Source organism: Panthera leo, chromosome D3, assembly GCF_018350215.1.
Source record: "Panthera leo isolate Ple1 chromosome D3, P.leo_Ple1_pat1.1, whole genome shotgun sequence".
In the NCBI taxonomy this organism is placed as follows: domain Eukaryota; kingdom Metazoa; phylum Chordata; class Mammalia; order Carnivora; family Felidae; genus Panthera; species Panthera leo.
In genome coordinates, this window is record NC_056690.1 from 76,434,192 (window position 1) to 76,447,843 (window position 13,652).

At 45.1% G+C, this 13,652-nt stretch overlaps 1 protein-coding gene across 1 annotated transcript in view; it reads right to left on the reverse strand.

Moving 5' to 3' along the window:
• The window catches only part of ATP8B1 (ATPase phospholipid transporting 8B1), a 126,255-nt gene that overhangs the window by 60,756 nt on the left and 51,847 nt on the right, over positions 1-13,652 (reverse strand). Inside the window, exon 2 of the mRNA XM_042911788.1 lies at positions 4,224-4,426. Coding sequence (XP_042767722.1) covers positions 4,224-4,404 — 181 coding nt within the window. The 5' untranslated portion in view covers positions 4,405-4,426. The remainder of the gene's footprint in view (positions 1-4,223; positions 4,427-13,652) is intronic.

The window sequence follows — 13,652 nt, forward strand, 5'->3', positions numbered from 1 at the left end:
GACCTGAGCTGAAGTCGGACGCTCAACCAACTGAGCCACCCACGTGCCCCATTTTATTTTCTGATTTAATCTTCACAACTACATTATGCCCATTTCATGGATGGAGACACTGAGGCACAGAGAGAAGTCCTTTCCTCAAGGTCACACAGCTAGAAAGCAGTCCAGCGTCCTCCCTCTTCCTCACCATGCACCTTGCCTCTCAGAGTGATGCAGAGATGTGGTAGGTGAGCAGGTTAAAAGGAGTTAGCTTGCTCAAGGAAGCCTTGTAGATAGAGAATGGAGTACGAAGGAGGGTTGTGAACATTCTCCAAAAGGAACAAGAAAACAGGAGGGGTGCTGGGCAAAGGGTGTTGTCTCCTGCCAAGGTCAGCACTCTCCAAGGAGAGACTGTTACAAAGGTCAAGCACTTCGGGGAAAACAGGTTGATGGCCTACAGAAAGCTCACTGGCCTTGGCACTGGGGTTCTTGGTGACTTTTAAGACAGCATTACGCGGAGGGCAGAGGGCAGCCCATGGACGGGAGGAATCCAGGGGCCCAAGAGGATGCAGTACGAGAGAAATGGGTTTCCAGAAGCTTGGCCAAGAGAACAGGAGACAGGACACCAACTGTGGCAGAAGGCGGGATTCAGGCAAGAATTTGTGGTAGGACAGGGAAGCTGTGAGCACATCCGTGATTTGTGAGCCAGCAGAGCAGGAAGACGGGAGAGGTTAGAAAGCAGTGCTCCCTGGGAGGCAGGAGACAGCCTTCTCATTCATCCCCAGGCTCAGAAGAAAGGGCCAGTCTGCACTGATCCAGTGCTATCCCGAGCATTTATTTATTCCCAAGGGCTTCATCTCTAAGCTGGTTCCTGGCTGGCACAGAATTGAGTTGACCTAGCGGACACCAGGATGGGTGGGACGGTTTAAAAAAAAAAAAAAAAAGGCAAATTAAAAAACTCCACAGCATTCTAGAGTCAAGGGATTTTAGGAACCTGTGGCTGAATAAAATTAAACTGGCTTATTATTATTTTTTAATCTTTATTTACTTTGAGAGAGAGAGCGAGACAGAGTATGTCCAAGTGCACGAGCCGGGGGAGGGGCAGAGGGAGGGAGAGAGAATCCCAAGCCAGGCTCCATGCTGTCCGCACAGAGCCTGATGCGGGGCTCGGTCCCATGAACCGCGACCCGAGCCAAGAGTTGGACGCTGAACTGAGTGAGCCACCGAGGTGCCCGTGAACTGGTTTCTTTCGTGCCTGAATTTCTTGGATCCTTTTCAGCTAATGGACAACCTTAAACTCCAAGAAGAGGTTAAAGAATTCGGAGCTTCTCAGGGGCTAGAGAATCTTTGTGCCCTTGGAGATCTGCAAAAGAAGGGTTTCCCAGGATGCACACTGGGAAATACTGCTCCAATGTGCTCATCAGGAAACGAGGGTTCATCCCGTAGCATGGGAAACATTCCCACTTATTCTTCCCAATCCTTGCTCAAAGTAAACTCAGGGTAAAATTACTCCGGTAAAATCGGTGGGTTTATCTCTTCCTCTGTGGCGCTTTCTAACAGCGTGTTTACTTACCCTTGTTCTGGAGCCTCACAGCTCACAACAAACGTCCTTCAACTGAAAAGCATTCATAATGGAGCTCTCAGAACGCTTGCTTAACTCAGCTGGGCTAGGGCATCTTTAAAAAACCAACTTTCTGCCCTAAGAGGATGCTGTTGAAGAGATGAACGTGATTCATGCACTTCCAGGCCCTGTTCTGCTACAGAGCGCACTGGCCTCTGGTGTTCCTCAGCCTGACAGGATGTCACAGAGTGACTCACGCTCTGGTTTCTAAAGAACTAATTCCTTGAAGAAAACTATCCTTCATGGAAAATGTCAAGACAGACAGAGGGTCATTTAAAGAGGAGCGACACTGACCTTAACTGGGAAAATGACCGAAAATATGAAACACAATTAAGAAGGGAGAAGGAGGGGTGCAGAGGGAAAAGGAAAGGACGGAAGGAGGGAGGAGGGGAGGAAGCAGACCTGTTGGGGGGCGTGCAGGGCAGGAGAAGGAATACAGGAGAGAGGTCTGGCACTTACTGAATGTCTTCTGTGCTTTGGGGAAGGGCAGGTAGAGGTGTGTTTCTAAAAGTCACAAGCAAGGTTGTTTGACAGGAGTTTTACGAAATGAGAACGAGCACGGGCACCTGGCTGGCTCTGTCCATAGAGCGTGCAACTCTTGATCGTGGGGCTGTGAGTTCGAGCCCCACATTGGATGTAGAGATTACGTAAAAATAAAATCTTCAAAAAGAAAAGAAAAGAAAAGAAAAAGAAATGAGACCCACCAGATTCCCCGAGAAATATAAGCCACCACTGGAAGAGACCATGAAGAGCCAAGATCAAGTCTGGCCTCCCTGGCGACCTGCATTCCAACAGTAGAAATCTACAAGAGGGATGACCTACAGACTGAGCGATCAGGAAAGGGCCCTGAGAACCTGGATGTGAAGGTAGAGTTGGAAAAAAACCAGAGGTGAGAGTTCCCACCGAGTACGTGCTTCTCTGACATTTCTGCAGGCACCCAACCCCGGTCCTTGGTTACGTCCCGGACCACACAGCTGATAGCGTGGCACCAAGCACCAACAGCAAAGTTCACCTTGAACCCCACGGAGCCGGTTCTCTGCCAGCTCATCAGATATCCACATCTGATAGCGATTCCAAGACTGTGACAGGCAACTTAGAAGTTCAGCGGGGGAAAGAATGAGGAAGAAACACCGTATTCATGACGTGAGGCAGTCAGCTAGAACTCCCCGCTAATTTGTCAGGCTCCTTCAGCTTTGTCCCCATTCGAACATCCAGTCTGGACCTGTTATACAGAGGCCACATTTCCTGTTCAGATTGGCAGTGATTCCATTTTAATTTAGCTCAGCTACCGTGATTTTCATACCTTCTGCTTCAAGGCAGAAAAGCGCTTAAGCTTAACATTCGACAGCTTAAAATGATAGCCGGAAATCTACAGTAAGTTCTGATCGTTCTAAATGTTTGATGCAGAAAACTAAGGACGGCAAACAGTATACATAGATCAATGGCCTGCCCGGTTTTGGGGCCCAGGTTAGGACGGGACCCATTTGGACTTATGTTCTCCCCCATGGAGATCCTCCCTACATGGGAGAGCTGGAGAGAGGCAGCCTCTGACCAGAGCAGGAGGAATCATCCCCAAAGTCTCATTTCATGCATGTTGCTCTTTCTACCGGTGAAACAGTTTGAAAAACAAAACAAAACAAAACAAAACAAAAAACCCCAAGCTGATTAGGGAGCAGAACCCGGCAGCAAAAACGAGGGGAGCAAGGAGTGACACAAAGTAAGGGCAGTGACGGAGACTTTGGGGAAGCCAGATAGAACCAGAGGTTATTCTGACTGAGGCTGTGAAGACAGCATCCAGAGAGTCAGAAACAGTAATTTCGTGGAGATTCCTAGAAATGAGAATCTAAAGTTATTCAGCTGGAATTTGAGAGACCATGGAAGAAATATTTTGGACCTGAAACCTGGAGCAAATCTGGGGCCCGGAGAGAAAAGGTTCAGCTTCCTCGTGGAGCACAACCGCCACAGGAAGAGACCACATTTTCTTGCCAGGGTGGGAGAACCAGCAGAAAACGAAATAGAAAAGCCACAGCAGGAAAAGCATCCTCATAAAAGTAAGGTACACTCCGCTGTGGCCTCAAGGACTGACTGTCTACGGCGATTTTTAAGCACTATTGGTACAGCTGAGTCGTTGTGACAGAGCCCGTGTGGCACACAGAGCCTAAAACAGTTACTGTCTGGCCCTGACCCCTGGTCCAGACCGGGCCTCGAAGTTGCCCTGATTCTGGGCAGGTAGGGCTGTTTGCCGTTGCCCCTCATAGCAAGCAGCCCACACCGCATCATATTCACAAACGGCTGAACCAAAGGTGTGCCAACTCCAAGCTTCCTGGTGCAGTAACAAGCAAACTCCTCCGCATACAAGTCCCTCCTAAAAGTAGACACCAACCAACACCTTCCATTTTCTGGACAGAACGTGTCAGGTGGGTCGACCAGCCCTGCGTGCTGGGGACGAAGCGTCCAAACCCATTGTCGTCCAAGCCCATTGCCCCCGTTCTCCCAGCTGTATCCGAAGAGGAGGAAGATACCTCCTGGCCAACCTAACACAGGCTGGCCATCCTGTGCACCTGTGGTCGCTGCCCAGTGAGGACAGACAAGGATGGGACCCAGTCTCCGGTCCCAGTGAGGTTACCTTTTCGGAATGTCTCCCGGTTTTCCTCTGCTTCTCTGTTGACTCGATTCTGTTCTGGTTCAACCGCAGCTCCCTGGTCTTCGAGCTCATCTTCTGTTTCATCGTCACTATAGGGAACCACTTCATCATTCGGCTGAGAATCCTCCTCGAATGTCGTTTCTGAGTCTCTTTCAGAACTCATCCTGCTGGCAAACTGGAACTACCTGGTTTAAAAGAAAGAGAAACCAGAGTGAGTTATGACTCGCGCCCAGTTTCTGCCTGCGCCCAGTAGCAATGCCCTTTTAACGGAACATAATTTAAATGAACGTGCAAGTGTGTCTGAACAATGACCCCAAAGTTCAAATTACCAAGCAAATAAGAACAAAACCATTCACGGGGTACCTGGGTGGCTCAGTTGCTTAAGCATCTGACTTCAGCTCAGGTCATGATCTCACAGTTTGTGGGTTCAAGCCCCGCGATGGGCTCTGAGCTCAGAGACTGGAGCCTGCTTTAGATTCTGTGTCTCCCTCTCTCTCTGCCCCTCCCCTGCTCATTCTCTGTCTCTCTGTCTCTCTCTCTCTCTCTCAAATATAATGAACATTTAAAAAATTAATGTTGGAATGAGCACTGGATGTTGTATGTAAGCGATGAATTGTGGGAATCTACTCCCGAAGCCAAGAGCACATTGAATATGCTGTATGTTAGCTAACTTGACAATAAATTATACTTTTTAAAAAATAAAAAAAAGAAGAAAACCATTCATTAGTGATTGCATGCTTGAGCAAGAATTAAGAACAAAAATGTAGCTGCAAACTTTTTTTTTTTTAAGCGTATACAAGCTTTAAGGTAGTATTTCAAATTGTGGGTCTCTACCGAGCAAAATAAATTTAAGTCATAACCAACATTAAAATAAAATGAAACAGCTAATAAAGCATCGGGGCACAGCAGGCGTCGTAAGAGTCAGTACTGTTGGATGAAACCGTCTGATGAAACACACACACATTTATTTGCATTGTAGGTCTTAATGCAATTGCATTTCTTACTGCGGGTTGCTGGCAAAGTTTGAGACACAGTGCCCTAAGACATCTGGTTTCCCCTAATGCTAATATTCTGAGCTTTTACTCTGTGATACATTAAAAAAATTTTTTTTAACGTTTATTTATTAATGAGAGGCACAGAGCATGAGCAGGGGAGGGGCAGAGAGAGGGGGAGACACAGAATCCGAAGCAGGCTCCAGGCTGTCAGCACAGAGCCCGACGTGGGGGTGCGGGGGGTCGAACTCTCAAACCGCGAGATCGTGACCTGAGCCGAAGTCAGATGCCTAACCGACTGAGACACCCAGGCGCCCCATACTCTGTGATACATTTAAGGCTTAGATCCTCACCTTTACTTCCTGGGAGCACTCCCTCACCTCTCTTCCTAACTACCCCCACCGACACCCTGTATCTGGAATTTGTGCTTGTGTGTATGCTGCTGTTTAAAGTGAATGCACAAGTGATAAGCACAACTGTAGTCAGATTAGGAAAATATTTACACAACTACCATGGGTCACATGAAGATAGCCATGCAGCCTGGCGTTATTTATATAAGCATCATATTGCCATGTACCTGACGTTGTTAATAACAGCGGCTCACATTTATATAGCGTTAACTGGACTCCAGGCCCTGCATGAACTGCTTCACCGACATTGGCTCCTTGAAACTTCCCACACGACCCTGGTGAGGGTACTATTGTTATTCCTACTCTACAGAGGAGAAAACCACAACTCTCTGAATAGCTTGCACAATAATTATTAAAAACGTGCCACAAAGGGGCGCCTGGCTGGCTGAATCAGTAGACCATGCAACTTTTGATCTCGGGGTCATGAGTTCAAGCCCCATGATGGGTGTATAGCTTACTTAAAAAAAATTTTGCAGCAAAACAATTGCTTTCCAAGGAGGGATCTTCTATATTCTACTCTTCTGTTACGGCGTCTTATACGTTTTCATCAAGGGTTAGTTGCCGTGAGTGGAACGACTTAGCTGATTGCATGCTTTGTATCAAATCTAGCATCTTGGACCTGTGAAGTTTTATAGCCATAACTGAACATGTATGAAATGTTTAAATATTTATATTATCTATTATTAATACGTATTATCATATATTATATATTTATAATATAGATATATTTTGTACAATATTATTTACAACCATAAAACCCAGAAGCAACTTGGGTGTCCAATGCTTGGTAACTGTGTAAATAAATTGTGATATTGTCACACTATGAGACAATTTAGATCATTATCCGAAGCGGTTTTTTTTTATTTTTATTTTTTTAACTTTTTATTTATTTTTGAGACAGAGAGAGACAGAGCATGAACGGGGGAGGGTCAGAGAGAGAGAGGGAGACACAGAATCGGAAGCAGGCTCCAGGCTCTGAGCCATCAGCCCAGAGCCCGACGCGGGGCTCGAACTCACAGACCGCGAGATCGTGACCTGAGCCAAAGTCGGACGCTCAACCGACTGAGCCACCCAGGCGCCCCGATCCGAAGCGTTTTTAATGACTCTGGAAAAGTCCAAACATGTTGAGTTGAAAGGTGGGTTAACAATCCGTATGTATAGAACAGTCCCAGTTACTCAGACATTTATTCACTGTCCAAAATGTCAACAATTGCCACGCATCCTTTACGTGAAATGACACATGTCAAGTGCTCGATTCAGTACCCAGCATACAGTAAATACCCAATACAGTGCTAACACGACAGAAAGTACACAAACGTGATTTCGTGATTTTCAATTCTTTCCAGAACTAGAAAAAAATGTCCTTTATAATAACAAATGAAATGGTGTGGGGATTTATCCCTTCATGCATTTCCATCTCCTGAAATCACTTCTAGACTGTATCTGCCTCTCACCAGGAGGTAACATATTAGACTATTTATTATAGAACTACACTTAAGCACAGGCGGATTCCGTTTAAAAACCTTTTGATTGCAGAATGAAACATTTTCCTGCTCTCCCAATTTCCTGTGCGCTAGGAAATAACTCTATCTCGGGGTTTCATACATGTCTCATTTGTGGTTTTGTAATATACTGCCACCCATGCTTTAGCTGCTATTTAAATTTAATACACTCTCTTTAAAATTCCCAAGCTCTTAAGGGCAAAACTTTTGCCAACAATCTTTCAGAACAAAAATAATGGAAGTGGTTCAAGCAGGACCACCCCGTGAGATAGATAATATTGTCCCATCTTACAGATAAGGACACTGAGGGTCAGCTGCTAAGTGGCGTAAGTTAGGATCTCATGTCTCCGTTATAGGGACATGTGCGACATTAATGAGTCTGAAAGCACCATTATAGAAACAATTTTTCTTTTATCGTAGTACATAACATAAACTTAACCACTTTAACCATTTTTAGGTGTCCAGGTCAGGGGTGTTAAGCGCATTCTAGAAACATTTTGTACGTGATCGGTTCCCTCATCATTATTACGGCCAAGTGTCTCCGTGCTTATTTCCCACATTAAGACTGGATCCAGTCTTTCGAGGTTGAGGGAGGAGACAGAACAAAGGAGTGGATTCAACAGCCAGGAGGATGGGATCCAGGGTGAGCAAAGGCATTGCATAAGCGGCCAGCTCAGCACTGGAACACCCACCCCAGGCCAGACTGTGTGGGCTGCTTGGAAAGCAGAGCTCTGAGCTGAGTGGAAGTTCTCTGCAGTGTGTGTGTGTGTGTGTGTGTGTGTGTGCAAAATGCAGACACACATGGGAACCATTTAGCTCTCTCATCAGAGCACGACCAAAGAAAAACTGGGAAGAAATCCTTTCTTTGAAGCCCTGAGTGACGTAAGCCACTTTCCTGCTCTAAGCCATGATGTGAAGAAGGCAGGCACTATCTAGAACATGGATTTGGAAACTTTGTTGTGTCCCTTACCACCCCTGCAGCACACTGCAGCCCTGTGTGCACTTGCTCAGCCTTCATGAAGCACCTGCCAGGTGCTGACTACCACCCAGGCACTGGGAACAGACCCTTTGGAGACTACCAGGTCATTCAGGGATCCAGGTAAGTAAACTATACATGACAGCCACGAGACACAGCAAGGCTAATCATTTCTGCCTGAACATACACCTCCCGTCCATTCCTGCCTCTCTGTCTCCAAGGCCACCACCCTAATCCGCGCTGCCATCACCTCTCTGCTGCAATGCTGCAAATACACTCTAATTACACGCCTACAATCAACTTCCGAACAGCTTCCAATCAACTTCTTGCCGCTCTCCTGCTTAGACCCTTCCTATGTGTTAGGGACAAAGCTGTGTCCCCTTCAAAAAATCATAGGCTGAAGCCCTAACCCCCAATGTGACTGTGTGGGGAGATCAGGCCTTTAAAGAGGTAAATAATTTTATAAGGGTGGGACCCTAACCCGACAGGTCTGGTGTCCTTACAAGACGAGAGAGAGACGTCACAGAGCTCTCTCTCTCTTTCTGTGCACGCACAGAGGAAGGGCCACAGAAAGATGACGGCCACCTACAAGCTAAGAAGATGGCCCCCCCAGAAACTAACCCTACTGGCACCTCAATCTTGGACTTCCAGCTTTCAGAAATATGAGAAAATAAATGTCTATGGTTTAAGCCACCTACTCAGTAGTATTTTGCTACGGGAGCCCAAGCAGATCAATATACTATGGGTTCCCACTACTCTTTAAATCCAAGCTTTCCCCCAACTCTGGGAGCTCTGCGCCCTCCTACAACTTCTTTCTTCCTCACTAATCCTCAGCCCCATGGCCCTGCTTTCAGCTTAAGCAAGTGAAATCTTTCCTGCCTCAGGGCCTTTGCACATGCCCTTCCTACTGCCTGAAATGCTCTTCTCTCAGTTCTCTTCATGGCTATTATTTCTCAGTCTTTAGCTCTCAAATTCAATATCCACTTTCACTGATGGTGTTAAAGAGGTACCTGCCCTCTTCTTCCTACCACCGCCAATCTCCAAAACACTTACTTTTCTCTTTCCTTCCTAGCACTTACCACGATTTTTAAATACACATTTGCTTTTACTTGTCATCTGCCTCTTCCACGAGACTACAAACTCTACAAGAACAGAGTCCCATCTGGGAATACTCAGTGCCTACCCTCTAGTTGCCACTCAAAGATTTGGGGGAAAGAACAAATTCACTTTTGATAAAGCCCTCAAGGATTTAGAGAGTAATCTTCTACCAAAAACAAAGATATCTTTACCATCTCTCCATAGCTCCTACCCACCACACCGTAAAAGAGTTCAATTAGTCACTGGATGAAGGTGGAAAGTTGATGGCAATAAGAGCGAATAAAAACTTCTACGTTCGGAAGTTGTACACAGTGGAGATTTTTAGGAGTCTCACTCTATCAAGGTCACTGAGAACTTATTGCCTAAGATTTTACTACCTACACAAAACTAAATCAGCCTGTGGGAAGGTACTGAAGGTATTGAAGTTGAGCCCTGATCTTTCTTTTTTATCACCTGCCATATGACAAGTGTCTAACACACAGGAGGCCCTTCTGCCTCTGTCCCTTAGGGGGTTTAGAGTCCGGAGGGGAGTTCGCAAATTACAGCCTACAGGCCAGGTTCGGCCAACCACCTGTTTTTGCAAATCAAGTTTTATTCAAACACGTCCTTGCTTATTCCTCCTTGTATCGTCAATGGCTGCTTTTATACCATAGCGGAGTTGAATGGTTGTGATGGACACCATATGGCCTCAGACTGTAAAATATTTACTATCTGGCTCTTTACAGAAAACGTCCGTTGACCTGTGGACTAAAACAAAAGATACTAAGAGACAGCAGCGAAACAAGTGCTTAATATCAAAGGCTCACAACCAGAGGAAATCATCACCGACCTGGGTAAATCGGGCCTGGTTTGGGAATAGGAAATAAACGACCAGAGGCAGTGGTGGGAAAATGCCCCTAATACAGTTTTCCTATTGATTGGGAATAGTAGTGTCTCAAAATTATTGCGAGCTGTGTAACTGGAGAGGACACACGCTGGCCCAGCCAACAGACCATCATCTCCCTCGTCGCATGAGCAGGTGGTGATCGTGTGTCTACTAACACAGCCGTACCCGGTGCAGGGTGGTACTTCTCTGGAATCAAGGCGTCCAAAGTTAGTGGGACAACAATCAACCAAGGCATCCAAAGTTAGTGGGACTAGATGTTAGGGCAAGTAGGCAAAAGATTTATCAGAATTTTTTTTTTTAATTCATCAAAGGGATATAGCATTCAAGGATTGTTCTGGTCACATGATCTTTAGAAATTATTCTTACTCAGCTCCTGCTTAATCTGAAAAGCAGCATGGTTTATTGAAAGGAATATGGGTCTGGATTCCATTCCCAACTGTACCACTCACTAATTTATAACTTGGGTGGATTCCTTCACATTTTCGAAGCTCCTTTCTCTCATGTGTAAAAAAAAAAAAAGGAGAGAGAGAGACAGAGACAGAGACAGAGAAAGAAGGGTAGGGGATATCTACCTTCCAAATACTGTGAGAATTCCTTTTGATAACTGAAGGTTGTAAAAGCCCCTAGAGATAGCCCACAGAGAGTAGGTACAATATACAGGCTAGTTTCCATCAGGTTCTTTTCAGACTCCTTGAGAGATAGAGGTGCAAAACAAAGACTTAACATCCACCTGCCACAGGAGACAACTCCTCGTTCGTCCCCTCCACTTGCTCCTTCCCAAGAAAGGGGCCTTGATACAAGTACCGATCAGAGCCTGCAGCCCTAAGGGGGGGGGGGGGTCATGTGATCCCATTACCTGATTTTAAAGTCAGGTAGTGTGTGGGTTGCTTCCCACCTTGCCATCTCCATGACAGCAACACGCAAGGATGGGCTGTGCCTCCTGGCAACCATCCTCCTCTCTCCCTGTTCTGTCCCTGTCCAGTTAGCAGACTCCAGACTTTTCTGCAAGCCTGCCTAAAAAAGAGCACAGGGTAGAGGAGATGGTGGGGGAGGAGAGGGACCAAGAGGCATCATTTATACCAGAGCTCGATTTGGGTCTTTTCCAGCTCTTAATAAAGTGGCACTTCATTTTCCATCCTGCCTTCTGTTGTGTTCAGCCCTCTTGGTCATAAACCCCCAAGGACAAAAGGGGTGAAGGACAGAGTTTCCAAACCTGGATCCTAACACCCCATCACTTGTCACCTTTATATACTTGGCTACGAGCTCCCCGCCAAGTGAATGAATGAATGAATGAATGAAATCCTTATTCCTTTGTGGGAGAGGAGGCGCCAAAGGAGTGAGAAAAAGAGAACCCAGGCAAAAAGAATGACCTTCCTGCTTTGCAATAAAAGCTTTAAGTCAGCAGGAACGAAAACACAACCTTTTGCTGCTATCACAAGGTTTCTCGATTTAAAGGGAGGAGAAGTAGGAACAAAAAGTTGAGTTTTGTCATGGCTAGGGTATGATCTGTGTGCATACGCAAGGGGCTCAGAGGCCGGGGAAGGCCAAGTGTGCCTGGTCAATGACAGCTTTGTCATAGGACTGGATTCCTGTCCAATTAGACAGTAAGAGTCACAAAATTCATTTTTTTTCATTCTACATCATCTTTTTTTTATGGCTCTTAAAGCCTCAAGAAGAAAGGGTATTTCTAAGATGTGTCTTAATTATATTTAATTCATATTGATTTAATATACTATATTAAATATAAAATTAAATTAATGTATTAATTTAATTAATATTATTAATAATAATGCAAAGTATTTAACATAATGTAGATCATGATATAATAAATTTGTGCGTTAGATTTTTATGTCTTCTATACTCTGTGTGTTTTTATTATATGTTCTAAACTAAATATAATAAATTACAACTCTGGCAGGCAGATACTGTGATGCCTCCCATGATGCCACCGCCTGGCGTTCACGCTCTCACGTAACCCCCTCCTCATGAGCGTGGGCTGGACGTAGCGCCTTGCTTTCAACCAACCTAATATAACACAGGTAATGGGATGTTTTAGTCATGATTAGGTTACAAGAGACTATGACTTCTTCTTGCCAGCCAGCTCTCTCCCCTTCCTGGCTTTAATGAAGCAGCTGTCCTATGGAGGGGCTCACATGGCAAGAAACTGACTGACCCTCCAGCCAATAGCCAGCAAGGAGCTGGACTCTTCAGACCAACAACCCCACTGAAATGAATACGTACAACAAGGGGACCGCAGCTGGCCATATGTATTGTATATTCAGAAGTTATGAATAGAGTAGATCTTAAAAGTTATCACAAGAACAAATTCTAAGCATATGAGGGTGATGAATATTAACTAAGTTTATAGTTGTATATACCTATATCAAAGCGTTATGTGGTATACCTTAAACTAAAACTAGGTTATACGGCAATTATACCTCAATAAAACTGCAAAAAAAGTTTTTTTTCAGGGTGGGGGATGGAAATGAATTTTGCCAACAATCACATGAACTTGGAGGTGGATCCTGCCTCACTCTAGCCTTCAGATGAGACCCCAGCCTGGACTGACGCCTTAATTGCGCCCTTGTGAGAGAGACCCTGGAACAAAGGACCCCACTAAGTGGTGCTGGATTCCTCATCCACAAAAACTGGGAGCTAACAAAAGGGCGTTGCTTTAAGCTGCCAAGTTTTGGAGTACTTTGGAACAAGAGAGAACTAACACGCATATCCTTGATCACAAATAATAATGATTCCGGGTAAGTAATGAATACGGCCATGATTATTTCCCAGTTATCCTGAAGAAGAGCCCAATCTAGGAGGGCGGCAGAAACCTTCTCTATTATCCTAGTTGGCACCAGACACCTGCCCACCCTACTTGGAATCTGCCCGATACTCTTGAGAGTAAAATCCGAGAAGCTTGATGACATATAATTAGGCGATCTCTTGAAGCAATAATAATAAAGTTTATCTAAGATCTAGATTAAACTTAAACTTTATACAGTTACCGAAGCAACAGGACTCTACTGTCCCTAGGACAAACGGGGTTTTATATATATATATATATATATATATATATATATATATATATGTGTGTGTGTGTGTGTGTGTGTGTACACACACACACACACATATATACGCACACACATATATATAACTTTTTTTTTATTTCTTCCTAAACCAAAACCTAGAAAGCCTGGAAGCCTGGAATAACTATCATAAAACTAAGGGACCATTGATGTCACTACTGTGGGGGGCAATCAGCCAAGACCTTTACTCGGGATAGAAGAGGCTTCTGAGGGCACCTGGGTGGCTCAGTCGGTTAAGCACCAGACTTCAGCTCAGGTCATGATCTCTCGGTTTGTGAGTTCAAGCCCTCTCTCTGACCCTCCCCTACTCGTGCTCTGTCTCAATCTCGCTCAAAAATAAACAAACTTTTTTTTTTTTTTTTTTTTTACTTAAAAAAGAAAAGAAAGAAGAAGACAAAGCTTCTCTAGGTCCGCAGCGTCAAGCTCTCGGTTCCTCTGAAAGTCCACCGCGGAGTGCTTTG